This window comes from Symphalangus syndactylus, chromosome 1 (assembly GCF_028878055.3).
Source record: "Symphalangus syndactylus isolate Jambi chromosome 1, NHGRI_mSymSyn1-v2.1_pri, whole genome shotgun sequence".
In the NCBI taxonomy this organism is placed as follows: domain Eukaryota; kingdom Metazoa; phylum Chordata; class Mammalia; order Primates; family Hylobatidae; genus Symphalangus; species Symphalangus syndactylus.
Genome location: NC_072423.2, coordinates 143,726,692 through 143,750,018, shown reverse-complemented (window position 1 = coordinate 143,750,018; position 23,327 = coordinate 143,726,692). Strand labels below are relative to the sequence as shown.

General features: G+C 43.8%; 2 protein-coding genes across 9 annotated transcripts in view; one reads left to right on the top strand and one right to left on the bottom strand.

The window, feature by feature from the left end:
- PDGFRL (platelet derived growth factor receptor like) overlaps positions 1 to 18,742 on the top strand; it is a 63,512-nt gene extending 44,770 nt beyond the window's left edge. Inside the window, exons 4-6 of the mRNA XM_055287178.2 lie at positions 4,157 to 4,450; positions 9,732 to 9,871; positions 18,226 to 18,742. Coding sequence (XP_055143153.1) covers positions 4,157 to 4,450; positions 9,732 to 9,871; positions 18,226 to 18,414 — 623 coding nt within the window. The 3' untranslated portion in view covers positions 18,415 to 18,742. The remainder of the gene's footprint in view (positions 1 to 4,156; positions 4,451 to 9,731; positions 9,872 to 18,225) is intronic.
- A 664-nt stretch (positions 18,743 to 19,406) lies between these two features.
- Positions 19,407 to 23,327, bottom strand: part of MTUS1 (microtubule associated scaffold protein 1) — a 156,961-nt gene continuing 153,040 nt past the window's right edge. For all 8 annotated transcript variants that reach the window (XM_055287019.2, XM_063613047.1, XM_055287028.2 and 5 more), the window contains 2 exons: positions 22,536 to 22,633; positions 19,407 to 21,705 (listed from right to left, as the gene is read on the bottom strand). In XM_055287019.2, the coding sequence (XP_055142994.1) occupies positions 21,492 to 21,705; positions 22,536 to 22,633 (312 nt within the window). In that variant the 3' untranslated portion in view covers positions 19,407 to 21,491. The remainder of the gene's footprint in view (positions 21,706 to 22,535; positions 22,634 to 23,327) is intronic.

Sequence of the window (23,327 nt, the reverse complement as noted above, 5' to 3'; positions counted from 1 at the left end):
CAGTTGGATTTTCACTATAGGGTTTAGCAGTTTTTCTTTTCAAGCATGGATAGGTTTGAAAAACCAAGATGGGCTGTTACAGAGGCTGAGGTTCTCACTGCTGGCTCAGGATTCTTTCAGAACATATGTTTCCTGGCTACCCATGTGGAGAAATGTTTGTCATTCATTATGTTTGTATGTTTCCTAGAGTTTGATTAAAAACACTGAAGCTTCTTTTGGGGGACTGACTGCTGTTAGCGTGCAATTTGTGATTAAATAATTGCCGTATATATTTCCTCTTTCATCTTGATCCATGAGGCTCTTGGAAGGTTTTCCCTGCTTCTCTTTCACTTTTTGTTGGAGTATAACATATGTAAAGAAAAACATTCAGATTCTCAGTATACAGCTCAATAAATTATCCTTAAGCAAACAGGCACATATAATTGCCAGCCAGATCAAGGATGAGAACATTACCAGCAGCAGGGCTTTCTCACAGTAAAAGGCTGAGGCTGTGATTTTTATGTGTAGGAAAACCACATTAATAAGTACTTTCCTGGCTGGGCGCAGTGGCTCATGCCTATAATCCCCTAGCACTTTGGGAAGCCGAGGCAGGCGGATCACTTGAGGTCAGGAGTTCAAGACCAGCCTGACCAACATGGGGAAACTCCCTCTGTACTAAAATACAAAAATTAGCTGGGCATGGTGGCACACGCCTCTAATTCCAGCTACCAGGGAGGCTGAGGCACAAGAACTGCTTACACCCAGGAGGCAGTGAGTCAAAGTTGCAGTGAGCCGAGATTGCACCAATGCACTCCAGCCTGGGTGATGGAGTGAGACTGTCTCAAAATATTGAATTTGCTGTAATTTGGATTTAGTTTATAGCTTGTTCACTTGAATTTTTTTTTTTTTTTGAGACAATCTCGCTCTGTCGCCAGATTGGAGTGCAGTGGCACCATCTCAGCTCACTGCAACCTCAGACTCCCTGGTTCAAGCGATTCTCCTGCCTCAGCCTCCCGAGTAGCTGGGATTACAGGCATGCGCCACAGTGCCCAACTAATCTTTGTATTTTTAGTAGAGATGGGGTTTCACCATGTTGTCCAGGAGGGTCTCGATCTCCTGACCTCATGATCCGCCTGCCTCGGCCTCCCAGAGTGCTGGGATTACAGGCGTGAGCCACTGCACCTGGCCGAGTTTTTTTTTTTTTTTAATCTAAAATCCCATGTGTTTAGTTTTCTTTAAGTAAAACATTTGTCTTCTAGATGAGTGGACATAAATACATTTGCAGGGGACATGTGTAATCTAAAATTATTAAAATGAACTTCAACACTTCGTTGGTGTGATGGAAGCTACGGATTGCAAACATATTTTTAAAGCAACTGGTGTGGTCACTTATTTCACAGTATGTATTATAGTATAAGAAGTAAGGCTGGGAACATTGGCTCATGCCTGTAATCTCAGCACTTTGGGAGGCCAAGGCAGGAGGATTGCTTGAGTCCAGGAGTTTGAGACCAGCCTGGGCAACATAGTGAGACCCTGACTCTACAAAAACTAAAAAATAAAAAATTAGACAGGCATGGTGGCACTGCCTGTAGTCCCAGCTACTCAGTAGGCTGAGGTGGGAGGATCATTTGAGCCTTGGAGGTTGAAACTGCAGTAAGTCATGATGGTGCCATTGCACTCCAGCCTGGGCAACGGAGTGAGACCCTGTCTCAAAAAATAAAAATAAAAATACAAGAAGATATTTTTGTGTTCTTAAATTCACACGGTTCACTTATTCGACTCACGGCTTTGCTTATCGGTTCAGATTACACACTCTTAAAACAAAAGTTGCCTCGAAATCTTGCAATCATAAAATCCTAAAGTGTTACTGCTAAGAAAACATCTTTAATATTACCCACTCCAGATTCTTCTCTTGACAAATGTGGACACTGAAGCATGAGGAAATAAAATAATGCCTCCGAGGTCATGTAGACGGACTCTGTGTGAACACATGAACATTGGGCACAACAGTGACAAAGGTGCCCCTTACCTAAGCCTGAAAGCCAATTTCTTATGAAGTAGCACAGACCTTCCAGCCTGATGGAAACCCATGTAAAACACGGAGACTCTCTGAGCCATGCTATAGTCTTCCCTCGTCTTAGAGTCAGGAGGAAGGATCTCCATGTTAGTGAACTTGGTGCTCATAGCCCAAGAACTCTTGGCTTTTGAACCATTTGACGATGTGTCCAGGAATTCTGCCCCCAACCTAAAACACCATCTAACTGTGACACAAAGAAGGCAAGTCGTGGAGAAAGGCAGGAAAAATCATTTATTTCAGGAACATTGTGGGGAAAACACAAGAAAGCATGTAATATGTATTGGGGTATCACTAGCTCTGAAGATTTCTCTTTGCAACTGCTACAATATTTGCTCACAGAATGATCCAGAAAAACAAAGGATTTAATGTACCACGCCAAAACAGAAAAGCCACCAGCACCAACAAAAATACCCCCAAAAGCCCAGTCCAGAGTTTCTTGCCTAAGGACAGAATCGGTAGGCCAGTCCTCGTTTCTCCCATTTCAGTAAGACAAAAATGCCATCATCTGAGCTTAAAGAATCAGGCAGAGTAATTTCAGAGGAAATGGGAGGAGGTAAGAGACTGGCTGAAGATTCCCAGCCAGGTGCTGGCCAAGCCGAGAGCAGACCTGAGACCGATGGGCTCCTCCTTCAAGCCCACACCATTCCCCTCCACTAACTTTGGCAGGCGCCAGGTCCTCTGGGCTGTGTGAGGACAGGCTGAGGATACTGTCATTGTGCTGGGGTTCCCAGCGGAGCTCTGATGTGCTGGGAAATGCTTCCTGGCTGGCAGTTACTGACTGTGGCTGTGAGGCTGATTTCTCCACCCACAAGCAACAGATGGTTTCAAGGTTTTACAACTGCTAAGGGTTTAAAACTTACAATCATAAAATCACATTAATAAGTGCTTTCCTAAATATTGAGTTTGCTGTAATTTGGATGTAGTTTACAGCTTATTAACTTGATTTTTTCTGGAAATCTAAAATCCAATGTGCTTAGTCTTCTTTAAGTAATATGTGTGTCATCTACATGAATGGATATAAATACATTTTCAGGGGACATATGTAATCTATAATTATTAAAATGAACTTTAACACATTTTTTGTTGATGGAAGCTACTGATTGCAATTTTTTTTTTTTTTTTTTGAGACACAACCTTACTCTATTGCCCAGGCTGGAGGGCAATGGCATAATCTCGGCTCACTGCAACCTCTGCTGCCTCCTGGGTTCAAGCAATTCTCAGCCTCCCATGTAGCTCGGACTATAGGTGTGTGCCACCATACTCAGCTAATTTTTTTTGTATTTTTAGTAGAGATGGGGTTTCACCATGTTGCCCAGGCTGGTCTCGAACTCCTGAGCTCAGGCGATCCACCCACCTCAGCCTCCCAAAGTGCTAAGATTACAGGCATGAGCCACCACGCCTGGCCAGATTGCAAGTATATTTTTAAAGCAACTAGTATGGTCACTTACTTCAAAGTACGTACTATAGTATAAGAAGTAAGGCTGGGCATGTTAAATTTTAACTTGTTAAAGGTTAATATGTTAAACCTTAACTTAAATCTTGTTCCTTGCTTCCTCATGGTGGTAATCCATGGGCCTCATTTGGGCTTGAATTGATACCTTTTCTGTTTTCTTTTATTTTTTATTTTTTGAGACGGAGTCTCGCTCTGTCGCCCAGGCTGGAGTGCAGTGGCGCAATCTCGGCTCACTGCAAGCTCCGCCTCCCGGGTTCACGCCATTCTCCTGCCTCAGCCTCTCCGAGTAGCTGGGACTACAGGCGCCCGCCACCAAGCCCAGCTAATTTTTTGTATTTTTAGTAGAGACAGGGTTTCACTGTGTTAGCCAGGATGGTCTCGATCTCCTGACCTTGTGATCCGCCTGCCTCGGCCTCCCAAAGTGCTGGGATTACAGGCGTGAGCCACCGCGCCCAGCCTTCTGTTTTCTTTAAGGAGACAGGAAGTAAAATCATTCTTCCAAAAAATGAAAAGCGTTCAAGTGAAAAAAGGAACCCCAGCCTTTCCTCCTCCTAAGGACTCAGTATTCACAGCATGTTGCCAGAATCCTTAAGGGCGCTTTTACTTTGCGTCTCCGGAGTGAATAAGCCTGTGTCTTCCCTTTGCAGAGAAAGGAGAACTCTTTGTACCTTCTCCCAGATACTTCGATGTTGTCTACTTGAACCCGGACAGACAGGCTGTGGTTCCTTGCCGGGTGACCGTGCTGTCGGCCAAAGTCACGCTCCACAGGGAATTCCCAGCCAAGGAGATACCAGCCAATGGAACGGACATTGTTTATGACATGAAGCGGGGCTTTGTGTATCTGCAACCTCATTCCGAGCACCAGGGTGTGGTTTACTGCAGGGCGGAGGCCGGGGGCAGATCTCAGATCTCCGTCAAGTACCAGCTGCTCTACGTGGCGGGTAAGCCTGGCCACCCCTGCCTAGATTCTAGTCACTCCCTTGGTCAGTTTCACGTACTGCTGTTCCCTGCCTGCAGATGGAATAAGGTAGCTCCATGAGAGCCTTTTGTTTCATTGTTGTTGGATTGTTGTTTTTTTTTCTCTTTTTTCCTGAGACAGGGTCCCGTTTTGTTGCCCGGGCTGGAATGCAGTGGCACAACCATTTTCTCACTGCAGCATTAAAGCCCTGGGCTGAAGCGACCCTCCCTCCTTAACCTCCTGAGTAGGTGGAACCACAGGTATGAGCCACCATGCCCTGCTAGGTTTTTTGTTTTTTTTTTTTTTCCAATAAGGAAGAGGTCTCCCTACCTTGCCTGGGCTGGTCTCGAACTCCTGGGCTTAAACAATCCTTCGATCTCAGCTTCCCAGAGTGCCGAGATTACAGGTGTGAGCCACCATGCTCGGCCCACTTACGCTGTTCTTAAAAAGGCTTCCCTTCTGTCCCACCACTTCTAGGATGCATGTTCTCCTTCCTTGCTGTGACCCTGACCAAAAACCCCTCTTCTCCATTCCAGCCAAATCCTTCCATTGTTCACTCTGGTGCTGCCTCTGTGTTTGATCAGCAGGTCTTCTATGTCCCCAAACTCCTTTAGAGCATCCTCCCAGCCTCTTGGTCTTAACTCGAATCTGCTGTCTCCTAAGGACACTGTTCACTGGCATCTCAAGGCTGGCATCTTTCTTGTACCCATTCCCCCCTGCCAACTCTCATTCTCTGCCCTTCTGTTGGGAACCTCTGCTGTTTGGGGGCTCCACCAGCATTCTCATTTCCTTTCCTGTCACTCCCATGCATTCATTGAACATTTTGGCACTTGGTTCATGGCCCTGCTTGTCACTCCATTTTTAGGGTGACTTTGATATCGACTTGGAACCCACTGGCCAGGTTCATGGACCCCTCATCCGTTCCACCTCGGATATTCCCACCCTCATCACAATGTGAAATGTCAACCACAACCACTGTGACAGCAACCACCGGGGCTGACCCCAGCTCCAGTGACACAGGCTTGTACTTTCCCAGGGTTCTGTGTTTAATGACTCCCTCAACCGCAGTCCTCACCTGCACCCCCCTGTTCCCGAGGGCTTTCTGCCCTCCCCACCCACGAGGCTTAGATCCTGGGTCCCACCACATCAGTACTCACTACCCACCCCCTGCACGCCCTCCTCTCTGTACTCCCCTCTCCTGTCCAGGACAGAACCATCCTGGAGGAACACAACTAACCTTCTCCCCATGCCTGTTCCCGGAGAGTTAAGAGCTATTGGGACACTCCCATGGGTGGGTAGAGGGCGTGGCCATGAATCCCCCATCTCTCCTCTAACCTGCCTGGTGTCCTCTGCGTTTTGTCCTGTCTTTCTTCTGCTTTCCCCAATGTGCACAGAACACTTGGAGTCCTCACATTCCCGCCTCATTCTCTTCCAATTGCCCTTACTTCCTTCCTCTTGACAGAACTGAAACATGATCAGTCTCTCAATTAAAATTGGAACTACTTCTTTTAATGTGGCCATTTTAGTGAGGAGTTTCATTTCAGGGCATTTATACATGAAATACTTTTTTCCCTGGCAACTGCCATCCATTCCATTGTGTTGAATCCCCCTTTTCTTGAGGGTAGGCAGATCTGTTTGTCATGTCGAGTTTCCTTTTGACATCCAACAGGCTTGCTGGGTGCGTAAGACAGCCTCTTTCTGGTTTCTAAGACCGTTTGTTTAAAATCTTCAGTCCCAGCAATTGATCCAAGCTTGCTTTCTGCTCTTCCTTTCACATGCAGGCTCCATGGTGAGTCCAGCACCTCTGAGTTGGAGGCCACTGTCCCCTCTGCTCCCCTCCCCTCCCTTCCCTGCTGGGGCAGCAGGTTAGGGGAAGTAAGTGAGAGAGGTCAGAGCCCAAGAGCTGGCTGTCCTTGGTAATAAATGCTGACCTGGCTTGTTGTCTGTGAGCCTGATGGGAACAGATAGTGACTGCAATGCTTTGTCACCAGTGATAGGGACTCACCTGTCACAAGCCGCCTTGGTGTCCTAGGCCCTGTCCCATGCAGCCTCGCCTTCTCCTGGACCCTCAGCTGGAAGCTGCCTCTGCTTGTATGAACTTGTTTGCTCTGAGCTGCAGCATGGCTGAGAGAGCCTGGGGTCCTGACATCTCTGTGTCCCTCTGATCACCTGATTCCAGAGCACGTGGCCACCAGAACGTACAGTGGAGACACGGTCTAGGCCCTCTTTACCTCTCTAAGTTCCCCACCCTGCCATCTTGTCCAGGGCTCTTTTGCCCCGAGCTGATGGCATAGGGGCAGGCTAGGAGCAGTTGTGTTGCAGAACGCCACAACACCCCCCGCCTTCCTTGGCAAGCAGTTCTCTGAGGCCCCTCCCTCGCCTTTCTGGAGTGAAGCACCCCTTTGCCAGCTTTGCAAGGGAGGAGGGGAAATAGTTTCTCTTTTGGCACTGTAGTCCCTCAAAGGTGACTTTAGTCTCTCTGAGAACTCTCACCTTGACCAGGGATGAGTGGTGTGTGTGGGCAGAGTCCATTCCCTGCAGTGGAGCTTCTCAGGCACCCTGTCGAGGCGATCAGTAGCCCCAAGAGTGAGCTGCTCTCTGAAGTTAGAATTTGGGTTCTGTCATGCCTCGTGTTCTCAGCCATGGCGCTTACTCAGCAAGCCATGCCCCTCACACCCTGTTATCAAATCCCTCTCACAGCCCTGCTCCACCTCCCCCAGTGTTTTGCTGAGCCCACCGCTCTTCCCCACTAGAACCAAGTCCCTGAATGAAGGAGCTCTCCATGTCCCTCTCCACTTCCTTGCCTCCCACACTCCTCTGCCCACTCCCATCTGGCCTTCTCCCTTGACTTCCACCAAAACGACTGTTGCCAAGGTACTCGGGGACCCCCGTGCCATTAAAAACAGTCCCTGTCCTCCTGGATTCCACCTCACCTGCAGGGAACAGCCCCTGCCCTGGCTCCATTTTTCCCAGCTTCCCCCACCTCCCCCACAGCTTTCTCACTCTTCTTGGTCAGCTCTTAGCCTTCTATCAACTTTGAAATGCTGGTGCTCCCCCAGGCACCCTTCCTTCCCACTCCTTGTTCTCTCCCTGGGCCTGCTTCACATCTGTACACTGGTAACTCCCAAGTGAACGGAAGTGGCTGGATCTGGGAGCGTCAGGTCCACGTGTCCGCCATCCACCTCAGGTGTGCAATGAGATGCTTCGGGGTCCTCCATCCTCTGCGTGCCATCCCTGGCCCCAGTGCCATCCTCCCTGGACCTGGTTCTTCCTCCTTCTCTGCCTTGGTGATGGCACTAGCTTCACCCAGGGGACAGGCCTGCAGCTGGAAGCCAAGCTGACCTCCCATCTCCTCCCGATCCTTTCTACTTTTTTCATTAAATCTCTTTCAGATCTTACTGTTTCTCTCCATCCTCACTGCAAAAGAGGGACCAAGCTAGCATTGTCTCTGCCCTGGACTTATGTGAATACCTTCTCATTTCCCCTATGTCCACCTTTTCTTTCTCTACTCCATTTTCCACACTGTAGCTGATTTTTTTTTTTTTTTTTTTAAATACAGAGGCTTGCTCTGTTACCCAGGCTGGAGTGCAGTTGCATGATCTCGGCTCACTGCAACCTCCACCTCCTGGGCTCGAGTGATTCTCCTGTCTCAGGCTCAGTATCTGGTATTACAGGCATGCGCCACCATGCCCAGCTAATTTTGTACTTTTAGTAGAGATGGGGTTTTACCATGTTGGCCAGGCTGGTCTCGAACTCCTTACCTCAGGTGATCTGCCCACCTCAGCCTCCCAAAGTGCTGAGATTATAGGAGTGAGCCACTGTGCCCGGCCCCTGATTCTAATTAAACCATTCAGTAGGTTCCCACTTCTCCCAGAACCAAAGTCCATATCCTCTGTGTGGCCTGAATGGCCTCACATGGACTCACCTCTGTCCTCCTCCCCATCCAGGTCTCACTCCTCCCTCCCCTCCTCTCCCCAGCTCTCCTCCACTCCGCCACCACCTCTCACCCAGGGCCATGAACATGGGCATTCCCAGCCTGCTGGTCCTCCCTGCTTCTCCTGTTCCTGTCTTTGTAGCTCAGCCTTGAGATTTTAGTTCAAACTGCGCTTCCTCAAGGAAGCCCTTCCTGCCTCTCAGACTGTTCTATTCTGGCCTTTTGGAGTACTCTGGGCTTCTGCTCCATAGCTTTTAACACAGCATTTTAAATTAACACCATATAATGACTCACTCAGTGTCCGGCCCCTCTGCTAGAATACAGGTTCCGAGGGCTCAGAGATCAGGTCCATCTCCCTCCCTGCTCTAGGCCCACCTTCTAGCACATAGCCTTGCTCAAGGCTGCCGTCAAAATTGCTCGTTGACACACCTGTAATCCCAGCACTCTGGGAGGCCAAGGCATGAGAATTGCTTGAGGCCATGAGTTGGAGATCAGCCTCGGCAACATAGACCAAAAAAATTGAAAAATTAGCCAGGTGCAGTGGCTCATACCTTAATCCTAGCTACTCAGAAGGCTAAGGTGGGAGGATGGCTTGAGCTTTCCTACAGGATGCAGGAGTTTGAGGCTGCAGAGAGTTATGATTGCACCACTGTTGGCAGGCGCCTGTAGTCCCAGCTACTCGGGAGGCTGAGGCAGGAGAATGGCGTGAACTCAGGAGGCGGAACTTGCAGTGAGCTGAGATCGCGTGGCTGCACTCCAGCCTGGGCGACAGAGACCCCATTTCTAAATAAATAGCTTGTTGAGTGAATTCCCCATAATGAAGAAATCTGCTTCTGAAACATGATGAGGCAAAGGCACTGCAGACCCAGGTAGCACTCATGCGCAAACATCTTTCACATCTGTACGTTTAGATTTTCTCCTCCTCTTCTGCGGATGGTCAGCCACATACCTAACTGCTCCCTGCCACCCCTGTGGACGCCACCACCCAGTGCTTCCTACCTGCTTCTTCCCTAGGGACTTCTTCCCCCTCACCTCTTCATTCTCTTCACATGACCACTGATGGACCTCTGAGCTTCCTCACCTAATCACAGGCTTGGAGGCCGTCCTGGGAGTCCTGGTGCCTACCCCATTCCAGACCACCAAGGTCAACAGGTAAAGGTGGCTTCAGAGGAAGCCCCAAGTGGTGGGCTCACACCGTCCTGGCACTGGTCGGGAAGCTTTGAGAAAGGCAGAAAAGTCCATCTCTCTCCATGGAAAAGAATGCATCTGTAGGTTTGTTTTCGAGGTTACACTCAGGGTCTCACTCTGCCTGTCTCCTGCTTGCTTCCAGTTCCCAGTGGCCCTCCCTCAACAACCATCTTGGCCTCTTCAAACAAAGTGAAAAGTGGGGACGACATCAGTGTGCTCTGCACTGTCCTGGGGGAGCCCGACGTGGAGGTGGAGTTCACGTGGATCTTCCCAGGGCAGAAGGTAAGTGCTGTACCTGCATCTCAGCACCTGCATCTCAGCCTCTGCCTCTCAGCCAGCCATTTTAATTCACAGCTTTGTCCCCACCCAGTGCTACATGCCATAACTTCAGAAGTGCAAGAAACATGTGGGGCTATGTTGGGGGCCAGGGCTTGTTTGTTTTTTTTGAAGATGTTTCAGTATATTTAAAAATGAATTTTTTCTTAAGGACAGGAAATAAGAGATTGAGTTTCATTAGTCAATTTGCTCAATGTGCCCTCTTCATATGCAGGGTTTTTTTTAAACCCTTAACTAAGAAAGGATAGTAATGCTCATTGCAGTGCCATTCACAATACCAAAGCATAGAATCAACCTAAATGCCTTTCAATGGTAGACTGGATAAAGAAAACGTAGTACATATACACCACAGAATACTATGCAGCCATGAAAAAGAATGAGATCATGTCCTTTGCAGGAACACGAATGGAGCTGGAGGCCATTATCCTTAGCAAACTAACACAGAAGCAGAAAACCAAATACCTCATGTTCTCACTTTTAAGTAGGAGCTAAATGATTAGAACACATGGACATATAGAGGGGAACACACACTGGGGCCTACCTGGGGGTGAAGGGTGGAAGGAGGGAGAGGATCAGGCAAAATAATTAATGGGTACTAGGCTGAATATTAATACCCGGGTGAGGAAATGATCTGTCATTTCATGACACGAGTTTACCTATATAACAAACTTGCACATATACCCCTGAACCTAAAATAAAAGTTTTAAAAAAAATAAAAGGACATTGGGAGGAAAGGGAAATGAAGGATCTCCCTCTTTCCTCCTGCCCCCACCTCAATCTTCAGTCCCATCTTCTGGGCCAACTAGAGTCTAATCTAACCTCCTCCTGGGGTCCTTCAGAATGTTCTCTTTGTTTTTAATATATTTTGTCGTTTTTGATTTCAATAAGTTTTTAAGAACAGTAGGTGTTTGGTTACATGAGTAAGTTCCTTAGATGATTTCTGAGATTTTGGTGTATCCATCACTTGAGCAGTGTACACTGTACCCAATGTATAGGCTTTTATCTCTCACCCCTCCCCGCAACCCTTTCCCCTGAATCCCCAAAGTTCATTGTGTCATTCTTATGTCTTTGCATCCTCATAGCTTAGCTCGCATTTAACAGTGAGAACATACCATGTTTGGTTTTCCATTTGTGAGTTACTTCAATTAGAATAATGGTCTCCATCCAGGTTGCTGCAAATGCCATTATTTCATTCTTTTTTATGGCTGAGTAATATTCCATGGTATATATACTACATTTCTTTATCCACTCATTGATTGATGGGCATTTGAGCTGGTTCCATATTTTTGCACTTGTGAATTGTACTGCTGTAAACGTGTGTACAAATATCTTTTTCATATAATGACTTCTTTTCCTCTGGGTAGATACCCAGTAATGGGATTGCTGGATCAAATAGTAGTTCTAATTTTAGTTCTTTAAGGAATCTCCAAAGTTTTCCATAGTGGTTGTACTAGTTTACATTCCCACCAGCGGTGTAACAGTGTTGCCATTTCACCACATCCATGCCAACATCGATTATTTTTTAATTTTTAAATTATGGCCATTCTTGCAGGAGTAAGGTGGTATCACATTGTGGTTTTGATTTGCATTTCCCTAATCATTACTGATGTTGAGTACCTTTTCATATGTTTGTTGGACTTTGGTATATCTTTTGAGAATTGTCTATTCATGTCCTAAGCCCAATTTTTGATGGGATTGTTATTTTCTTGCTGATTTGTTTGAGTTCCTTGTAGATTCTGGGTGTTAGTCCTTTTTCAGACGTATAGATTGCAAAAATTTTCCCCAGTCTGTGGGTTGTCTGTTTATTCTACTGATTATTTCTTTTGCTGTGCAGAAGCTTTTTAGTTTAATTAAGCCCTATCTATTTATGTTTGTTTTCGTTGCATTTGCTTTTTGGTTCTTGGTCATGAACTCTTTGCCTAAGCCAATGTCTAGAAAGGTTTTTCCACTGTTACCTTCTAGAATTTTTATGGTTTCAGGTCTTAGATTTAAGTATTTGATCCATCTTGAGTTGATTTTTGTATAAGGTGAAAGATAAGGATCCAGTTTTATTCATCTACATTTGGCTTGCCAATTATCCCAGCACCATTTGGTGAATAGGGTGTCCTTTCCCCGTTTTATGCTTTTGTTTGCTTCATCAAACATCAATGTAAGTATTTGGGTTTATTTCTGGATTCTCTATTCTGTTCCACTGGTCTATGTCCTATTTTTATACAAGTGCCATGCTGTTTTGGTGACTATGGCCTTACAGTATATTTTGAAGTCAGGTAATGTGATGCCTCCAGATTTGTTCTTTTTGCTTAGTCTTGTTTTGGCTATGCAGACTTTTTTGGTTCCATATGAATTTTAGGATTGTTTTTTCTAGTTCTATGAAGAATGATGGTGGTATTTTGGTGGGAATTGCATTGATTCTGTGGGTTGCTTTTGGCAGTATGGTCATTTTCACAGTATTGATTCTACCCATCCATGAGCATGTGATGTGTTTCCATTTGTGTAGTCTATGATTTCTTTCAGCAGTGTTTTGTAGTTTTCCTTGTAGAGGTCTTTCACCTCCTTAATTAGGTATATTTCTGAGTATATATATATTTTGCAGCTATTATAAAAGGGGTTGAGTTATTGATTTGATTCTCACCTTGGTCACTGTTGGTGTATAGCAGAGCTACTGATTTGTTTACATTAATTTTGTATCCTGAAACTTTGCTAAATTCATTCATCAGTTCTAGCAACTTTTTGGAGGAGTCTTTAGGGTTTTCTAGGTATATGATTATATAATCAGCAAACAGTGACAGTTTGACTTCTCTTTATCGATTTGGATGCCCTTTATTTCTTTCTCTTGTCTGATTGCCCTGGCGAGGACTTCCAGTACTATGTTGAATAAAAGTGGGCATCCTTGTCTTGTTGCAGTTCTCGGGAAATGCTTTCAACTTTTTCCCATTTGGTACAGACGGTTTTCATTACCTTAAGGTATGTCCCTTCTATGCCGATTTTGCTGAGGGTTTTAATCATAAAGGGATGCTGGATTTTGTCAAATGTTTTTTGTGTGTCTGTTGAGATGATCGTGTGATTTTTTGTTTTTAATTCTATGTGGTGTATCTCATTAATGTCTTGTGTATGTTAAACCACCCCAGTATGAAACCCATTTGATCATGGTGGACTATCTTTTTGATCTGCTGTTGGATTTGGTTAGCTAGTATTTTGTTAAGAATTTTTGCATCTATATTCATCAAACATGTTGATCTATAGTTTTCTCTTTTTTGTTATGTCCTTTCCTGGTTTTGGTATTAGGGTGATACTGGCTTCACAGAATGATTTAGGGAGGATTCCTTCTTTCTCTATCTTGTGAAATAATGTTGATAGGATTGATACCAGTTCTTAGAACATCTGATAGGATTCATTTGTGAATCCATCTGGTTCTAGGCTTATTTTTGTTGGCAGTTTTTTAAATTACCATTTCAGTCTCACTGCTTGTTACTGGTCTGTTCAGAGTTGCTCTTTCTTCCTGGTTTAATCTAGAAGGGTGGTATAATTCCAGGAATTTATCCATCTCTTGTAGGTTTTCTAGCTTGAGTATGTAAAGGTGTTCACAGTAGCCTTGAGTGATCTTTTGTATTTCTGTGGTATTGGTTGTATTATCTCCTGTTTCATTTCTAATTGAGCTTATTTGGATCTTCTTGGTTAATTTTGTTAATAGTCTATCAGTTTTATTTATCTTTTCAAAGAACCAGCTTTTTGTTTATCTTTTGTATTTTTTTGTTTCAATTTCATTCATTTCTGCTCTGATCTTTATTTCTTTTTTCTGCTATGTTTGGGTTTGGTTTGTTCTGGTTTTTCCAGTCCTTGAGGTGTGACCTTAGATTGTCTATTTGTGCTTTTTCAGACTTTTTGATGTAGTCATTTAATGCTATGAACTTTCCTCTTAGCACTGCCTTTGCTGTATACCAGAGGTTTTGATAGGTTGTGCTACTATTTTCATTCCGTTCAAATAATTTTTTAACTTCCATCGTGATTTCATTCTTGACCCAGTGATCATTCAGGAGCAGGTTATTTAATTTCCCTGTGTTTGTATGTTTTGAGGGTTCCTTTTGGAATTGAGTTCCAATTTTATTCTACTGGGGTTTGAGAGAGTACTTGATATAATTTCAGTTTTCTTAAATTTATTGAGACTTGTGGCGTATGATATGATCTATCTTGGAGAATGTTCCATATGCTGATGAATAGAATGTATATTCTGCAGTTGTTGGGTCGAATGTTCTGTAAATAGCCCTTTAGTCCATTTGTTCTAGGTTACAGTTTAAATCCATTGTTTCTTTGTTGATGTTCTGTCTTATTACCTATATATTGCTGACAGTGGAATACTGAAGTTCCCCGCTATTATTGTGTTGCAGTCTATCTCATTTCTTAGGTCTAATAGTAATTGTTGTATAAATTTTGGAGCTCTGGCATTAGGTGCATATATATACTACATATATATATATATAAAATTGTGATATTTTCCTGTTGGGCAAGTCCTTTTATCATTACATAATGTACGTCTTTGTCTTTTTTAAACTGCTGTTTCTTTAAAGTTTGTTCTGTCTGATATAAGAACAGCTACTCCTCTATAAGACAGGCCTGCACCTGTAATCCCAGCTACTAAGGAGGCTGAGGCACAAGAATCACTTGAACCTGGGAGATGGAGGTTGCAGTGAGCCAAGATTGCGCCATTGCACTCCAGTCTGGGTGACAGAGTGAGACTCCCGTCTCAAACAAAAGAAAACAAACAAAAAGAATAGCTACTCCTGCTCACTTTGGTGTCCCTTTGCATGGAATATCTTTTCCCAGCCTTTTACCATAAGTTTATGTTAATCCTATTTCTTAAGTGAGTCTCTTCAAAACAGCAGATACTTGGTTGGTGACTTCTTTCCCATTCTGCCATTCTGTATCTTTTAAATGGAGCATTTAGGCCATTTGCATTCAACATTAGTATTGAGATGTGAGGTACCATTCTATTCATTGTGCTATTTGTTGCCTGAATACCTTGGTTTTTATTTATTTATTTATTGTGTTTTTGTTTGATAGGTCCTGTGAGATTTGTGCTTTAAGAAGGTTCTATTTTGGTGTATTTCAAGCATTTGTTTCAATATTTAGAGCTCCTTTTAGCATTTCTTGTAGTGCTGGGTTTGTAGTGGTGAATTTTCTCAGCATTTATTTGTCTGAAAAAGACTGTATCTCTCCTTCATTTATGAAGCTTAGTTTTGCTGTACACAAAATTCTTGGCTGATGATTCTTTTGTTTAAGGAGGCTGAAGGTAGGGCCTCAATTTCTTCTAGCTTGTAGGGTTTCTGCTGAGGAATCTGCTGTTAATCTGACATGTTTTCCTTTATGAGTTACCTGGTGCTTTTCCCTCACAGCTCTTAAGATTCTTTCCTTCGTCTTGACTTTAGATAACCTGATAACTATGTGCCTAGGTGACGATCTTTTTGCAATGAATTTCTCAGGTGTTCTTTGAGCTTCTTGTATGCAGATGTCTAGCTCTTTAGCAAGGCTGGGTAAGTTCTCTTTGATTATTCCCTCAAATATGTCTTTCAAACTTTTAGATTTCTCTTCTTCCTCAGGAAAACTAATTATTCTTAGGTTTGGTTTAATATAATCCCAAACTTCTTGGAGGCTTTGTTCATTCTTTTAAATTCTTTTTTGTCTTTGATTGGGTTAATCCAAAAATCTGATGTTCGAGTTCTGAAGTTCTTTCTTCTGGTTGTTCAGTTCTATTGCTGAGACTTTCCAATGTATTTTTCATTTCTCTAAGTGTGTTCTTCATTTCCAGAAATTATGATTTTTTTCTGTTTTTGCTATTTATTTCACTGAAGATTTTTCCCTTCATATCCTGTGTCTTTTTTTATTTAATTAAGTTGGAGTTCACCTTTCTCTGATGTCGGCTTGAGTACCTTAATAACTGACCTTCTGAATTCTTTTTCTGGCAATTCAGGGATTTCTTGTTGGTTTGGATCAATTGCTGATGAGCTAGTGTGATCCTCTGGGGTGTTAAAGAACCTTGTTTGGAAATATTACCAGAATTGTTTTACTGGTTCCTTTTCATTTGGGTAGACTATGGTAGAGGGAGGATCTGGGGCTCAGGGCCTGCTCTTCAGATTCTTTTGTCCCATGGGGTGCTCTCTTGATATAGTGCTCTCCCCCTTCCCCTATGTGTGTGGCTTCCTGAGAGCCATACTGCAGTGACTGTTACTTCTCTTCTGTATCTAGCCACCCAGCAGAGTTACTGGGCTCTGGGCTGGTACTGGGTAGTGCTTGCACAGAGTCCTTTGATGTTTCAGGTCTCTCAGCCATGGATGCCAGCACCTGCTCTGATGAAGGTGGCAGGGGAGTGAAATGGATGCACTCTGTAAGGGTCCTTAGTTGTAGTTTTGTTTATTGCACTAGTTTTGTGTTGGTCTTCTGTGAGAGGTGGCACTTTAAAGAGAGCATTAGCTGCAGTAGTATTGGGAGGATCAGGTGGTGGGCAGGACCCTAGAGCTCCCAAGAGATTATGTCCTTTGTCTTCGGCTACCAGAGTGGGTAAAAAAAGACCATTAGTTGGGGGCGGGCTAGGCGTGTCTGAGCTCAGACACTCTCCTTGGGCGGGTCTTGCTATGGCTGCTGTTGGGAATGGGGGTGTGGTTCTCAGGCCAATGGGGTTATGTTCCTCAGGGGATTATGGTGGCTCTGCTGTGTCATGCAAGTCACCAGGGAAGTGGGGGAAAGCCAGCAGCTACAGGCCTCACCCAGCTCCCATGTAGCCCAAAGGGCTGGTCTTACTCCCTCTGTCCCCGCCAACAGCACCCGAGTTTGTTTCTAGGCAGTGGATGAGCAGGGTTGAGAACCTGCCCCAGGCTACCAGCCTCCCGGCTAAGGAAGCAAACAGGGCTTTCAGATTTCACATCTCCTAGCTGCCACGGTTTCTGTGCCGTGTCTGCACTCCTGCTTCACCCCCTCAGCCGAGTTCTGTCCAGGAAACTTTGTGTTTGGTCACAATTGTTACAAAGTTCAGCTAGAAGGTTCCTTCTCCCTGTGGTCTTTTCCCAGTTTCTCTGGTAGGCCTCTCCAAGGATCTCTGTGAGACAAAATCAGAAGTGGCTTCCTTGGGGACTGAGAGAGCCCACTGGGCTGTTTCTGCCGCTTCTTTGTACCCCTGTGTTTCACTTGGCTAGAGTGTTCTCTATACAAGCTGTGTCCATGGCAAGCTGCTCTGAGCAGACATCCACCAAGTGGACATAGAACATGCCAAAAAGGTGCTGTGAGGCCAGAGATAATTTTAAAGTAGACTTCTCATAAAAGCAATTGCAGCATACTTAGCCCTTGTGCATATTCTGCTTGCTAAAATAACAGCTCTGCTACCAGCACAGAATAATCCCTTTGTTGCCAGAAGAGATTTGGCCTCCACAAGACACATTCAGTAGCTGACATCCTTCTGGCCTATGGGCTGTGATTGGTAGAAAATAACTGTCTCTGGGGAATAGTGTTTTCCGGCATCCTGGTACCAGGCACTCGATTATCAAACGTGTTGGTCATACTTACAGGACATTGATGATTTTCAATAGAGGTCCCCCACCCCTGCCCACATTGCTATTTGGTATTTTATGAGAAAGGTATTCACTTAGTAATATATTAGTTCTGTTAAATGAATTCAGAAAATACTATGTTCTTATCACTGGAGTTGGCTGGACATCTCGAAAGTGGCCGTCGCACTTTCTAGAAATAGGGGTCCTGTCATGTAGTACGTTATCTTACCCATCCTTGGTACAGCTTTTCTCCCACTAGAGTCCTAGGGCACATTGGCCTCATCATACTTCTCCCTCTCCGAAATCTGAGCAGTTGGGAGCTCTTAGTCATTTATACAGTGGGTGCCTTTTCAGGCTACTGACTTTCAGTTCTGTAGGTAAGAACCACTTAGCTAGGAAAAGAAAGTGGGCAATGTGAAGAACGGGGCCAGTGGAAAATTTTGTCCCTGCTTATGCTTAATACCAGTTCCACTTCCTTGGAGTTCTGAAAGCCTACATTTTAGATTAAGTAAAATCTTACAGAAGAAAAGGGCAGAAAGACAGTGCCAAACAACGTAATGAAATTCAAGGCTGTTTGGAAAAAATGCAGCCTAAAATGATTCCAGTGTAGAAGCTTCCACAGCTTATGTGCTACGCATACTAAACAGTCTTTTAGAAGCATGTGCTTTGCTCTTTGAAAGGAACGCTCAACAGTGTTGGGTGACTGGGAGCTGTTTATAGCAGCTTGTCCCTGGTGCTTCAGTCTGTGTGGGTGTCGTTAAACAGGATGAAAGGCCTGTGACGATCCAAGACACTTGGAGGCTGATCCACAGAGGACTGGGACACACCACGAGAATCTCCCAGAGTGTCATTACAGTGGAAGACTTTGAGACGATTGATGCAGGATATTACATTTGCACTGCTCAGAATCTTCAAGGACAGACCACAGTAGCTACCACTGTTGAGTTTTCCTGACTTGGAAAAGGAAGTGTAATGAACTTACGGAAAGCCCATTTGTGTACACAGTCAGCTTTGGGGTTCCTTTTATCAGTGCTTTGCCAGAGGCTGATGTCAAGCACCAAACCGCAACCCCAGCGTCTTGTGAGTCCGACCCAGACATCCAAACTAAAAGGAAGTCATCCAGTCTATTCACAGAAGTGTTAACTTTTCTAACAGAAAGCATGATTTTGATTGCTTACCTACATACGTGTTCCTAGTTTTTATACATGTGTAAACAATTTTATATAATCATTTCTATTAAATGAGCAAGTTTTTGTAAAAAATAAAAAGTGGGATAAGTGTTTTTTAAGTTAACTTGGCTTAAAATACATCCAGAAAGACTTGGTGGTGGTGATATGTGGGTCAATACCAAGTATTCTCTTTTAAATCACCACAATATATTAGAATTTTAAAATGTACTAGATACAGTTCAACTACTTACCCACAAGCAACAACTCCAGATTCAGATGCTTAGAAATGTCATTTTGTCTTAGGAGCAACTTTAAGAAACGTGAGTTAATTTATGAAGGTATTGAAAAAAATCATGCACACTTCATTTTTTTAAACTGCTGCACTCAAAGGTATAATTGTAGATTATTCTATAACTAGAACATGTTTTTAGAAGTTTACCTTTCAATATGAAATAGATGCATAGATTAAGAACATTCAACTTTGTTTAGACATTTTTTTTACCATATTTAAAAATATTTACCAAGTTTGTCCAATTTTCTTATACAGCAGAAATTGTTACAACCAGCCAAAATTTATTTCTCAAACACAGATAGCTTTGAATTTAGAGAAGAAGAGCTTAGCTGTAACTCTAGCTCTGTGAGCCCATGACCAATTCTGTGGTTGCAGTGGAAATTCCTGGGAAATAAACTAAGAGGAGATACGATCTTTACTGTGCTGTCACAGGGCTGTAACAATGAAGAATTTGAAGAATGAAGTAGGTCAGAGGATGCAATTCATGAGTATTCCAGCATTATTTATTTGATCAAAGTAAAATACACTTCCCATCACTACAAACTGAGCACAACTAGTTGTCTACACATCCATATTTTTGACGTGCCAACATTTTGCATTCTACATGAAACATTTGGTTTAAACACAGTCTTAAAAATTCTGTTTTGTTTCCCATCTTCTCTCCTGTTCTCTCCCATCCTCTGAAGACATTTTATATTAACTGCTATGAGATTTATTTCCCAGTCACATAATACAGAGAACGGCAGGGAACAACACAAGATTTACCATGCCTAAGGGATGAATGGCAAACCCAACTTTGGCTAATGTCATTGAGAACAACTTGGAAGCGTGAGCAGACATATCCCACGAAGTGGCTGTGAATCTACATTTCCATTTATCAGAAGCAAACACAGAAGGTTACATACGTGATAAACTATTGGAAGTTAAAGACTTAAGACACACAACCACTAATTTAAAAGAACATGCAACATGAGAATCAACTTGCTATGTAGTGTACATGGAAATGACCCAAATATCCACCTCTGGTATCCTGAATCTCTTCTTACTACAGCGGTTATTTATTTGTACAGCCACTGAATGTAGATTAGTAAATACTGACAGACATCACAATGTTGACACATGCAGGGAGGGGGAGATAAATCAACCGTTCTTCCTTCCACCTTTTCCAAAATCTCAGGATTAGGGGAGGTAATAAGTTTTGGAAAGAAACTGAAATGCAACTTGGAGGAGAGTCGGACAAGCCACATTCTCCATTTGTCAGCGGGCCATTCTGCTACTTTCCCAAAGACAGAGGGACTTCTCAAAGGGTATCTGAAAAATGAGCGTAATCCTGCCAGACTGTTTTCTTCTATCAATCAATCAAATATTGCATCATCGGTAAGCACTGAATCCTACCTTTCTTAATTATACTAGCCAATAACTTCCTTTTTCTCGTTCTTTAAGATTTCCCAAAATTTGTAATATCAAATCCAGGCTTTAGTTTATTTGGAAAGTGGTTTCAGCACCTGGAAGATGAGCTGGCTCTGGAAAATCATCATCCTTTATCCTTGTCCCAGAGAAAAGTAGGTAGGAGGTAGAAGGTTTGCTTTTGTGGCTCTGGATGGTGGAGAAAGGTAAAAGGAAAATGAGAATATTGGGAGAGAAGAAGACAGGTTAAATCTGCAAGGATAGATCAAAGGTAAAAATAAGGCGGAAAAACCCATTGGTACTGCCCTTTTTCTTTAGTTTTTTTTTTTTTATAGAAAAATTAGGGTTTTACATTTACACACAGCCTGAGAAAATGAATAACAGAATAGTGTTAGGCTCACATGGGTAAGTAAAAAATCTACAGAAAAATGTAGTTTCAACTGACATGGCTGAACACTGAAAAACTGCCAAGAAGTTACCCCCAAAAGATTCAGAGAATGTATAGACAGGGACAAGTCAAAGCTCTTCCTGTTACACCCTCTCCCTACCCTGTTACAGGGCTGAGCAGAGTTGGTGGTAGATGATCATAATTCAAGCAACTATTGCTTTTTCTTCTATGGCTTTGGCTGAAATATATATGCCGATTATTATTTGATTAGTACATATCCAGATATATTCAGATTTTGACATTTAATACACAGCAAAGGAAGCTGCATCAGACACATGACACTCTGTGGCATCCATTTCATTCACACCCCCCCTACCCCCACAGTCAGACTGAAAACTCACAAGAAGGTGTCTGTGGTGAAGAACATTACAAAGGTTATAAATCTTTATCGTAACAGGGCCCTGAGAGTTTTTCCCCCTATGCTTAGGTGAAAAAGGCAATGAACAAGACGCTCTCGTTCTTTAAGTGCTTTGTGCAACAACATCCGTGTCGATGCCGAAATCTGTTTTTGGAGGAATCTTTTGGAAGGAGGCAAAAGTCTTCCTCCAGAGTTTCAGTCTCAGAAGCTGCTGATTCCGGCGGCAGTGACGCTCCAGTTATCCTACGGTGATCACACATGTGCTGATATACCTCTGTGCCCACGTTCCTCCTTGGGGTCAGTCCTGCAGACCTGTATCAAAATGCTTTCAGAGAGTCTGTGGACTTTGGGGAGGTGTCATCTGGGTGAAATGCTGGGGCTGGGGAAAGAGCCCGAATTCCTTGGTGACTGGAAAGGGATGGCGGAGGACGTGGGGGATCTCTTGGGGCTACACAGGTCCCCATTGTGCAGCTTCCACAGAAGCTCCTCGTTTTCCATAGAGAGTCGCTTGTTGACTTTTGACTCCTTCTCCAGCGACTCTTGCAGAACGGCCTGCTCCGTGGAAAGTTGCCTTGAAGAAAAAAGCCAGAAACCATGTAGATCTATGTAAAAAAAAAACTTGAAAATTTTTTCTAAGCATCTGAAACTTTAAAAAGTCCAAAATTATTCCTTTGGGATAAGACAGAATCCTGCAGAAGGTCACAGGTGTTTGGCTGGCTAAAAACCCAAATACAGGCCAGGCGTGGTGGCTCACGCCTGTAAATCCTGGCACCTTGGGAGGCCAAGGTGGGTGGATAACTTGAGGCCAGGAGTTCGAGACCAACTTGGGCAACATGGCAAAGCTCCATCTCTATTAAAAATGCAAAAATTAGCCAAGCATGATGACATGTGCCTGTAGTCCCAGCTGCTCAGGAGGCTGAGGTGGGAGGATTGCTTGAGCCCAGGAGGTGGAGGCTGCATAAGCTAAGATCGCACCACTGTACTCCAGCCTGGGCAGCAGAGTGAGACCTCATCTCAAAAAATAATAATAACTACTTTCTGGGCAATTTCATAGTAGGCGGAGTGCCACTTTTGCAAATATTCGACATGTTTTATGACTATCTTATGTTGGGGGCTGTTTTCTATTTGGTTTTGTGTTGCTCTTTGTCTGAAAGCATTCTCAGAGGCAGCCAGAGGCCGTGGGAGCAGGCTTGCTGGCCTGGGTCTCAGTGTACAGTTCAGGCCGCTTTGGTAAAAGCATGAACTACTACATTCATATTTTCCAGAGAGAAATCAATGCCCTTTTAACCATCTGCTTCCATCATATTTCCAGGAGGTGCAGGGGTAGAGTGTGTCCAGAAAGTACACTGGATGTGCAAGGGAGCGGGGAGCTCGGGAGAAACGGCACTGTTTTATTTTTACCTTGAAATTGCCATGTGCTTGTCCATCCGAGCTTTTAATTCTTCATTCTCCTGCTGGAATCGCTTCAATTTGTCAACCAATGCTGTGTTGTTGTCCACCTTGGCATAAACAAGAATTCCAACATTTATACAATATTTAAAAAAAAATCCCTCATTTCTTAAGGCACCTCACGACACAAGCACACTTTGGAGATTTAATTAAGGAAAATGTACTACCATATTAAAATAGTTATACACTAACATGCTGAAAAAGATTTTAAAACAGCAAAACAGAGCAGCTGGGTATTTTTAAAACATGTATGCCAGGCCACTTAAATATTGACACAAGTGGGTAAGAGATTTGTTCCAGGTCACGTTGTTTCGGAATTCTCTAAGAATTGGTGCCTGTTTCTGTTTCAATGTGAAATAAACCCTGCAAACACACTGCCCACACTTATCAAAGCTTATGTATCTTCTTATGGTGAATTTTGCTGGGAAAAAAAAAAAAAAGATTCCCAAATCTGATGAAAACTCATAGGCCAATAATTCACAGTCCCTGGCAACGTTTACTATGGACTTGAACTCAGTTTCATGGTAATTTTTCAGCATTTGCCTCTGAGTGGCCACACAAAGCTGTAACTGACAGAGCTCTTAGCATCCCATCAAAGAAGTAACACGCCACCAGTCTCCTCAGGTCAGCTGAAGATAGGTCTGTTCTCTTGCTGGCCTGTGCAGGCTGAACTTTCAAGGCAAACAAAACTGATCAGCAGAGAGATGAAAGGGTAAGATGCCTGAGGACTTTTAATCACTTAAC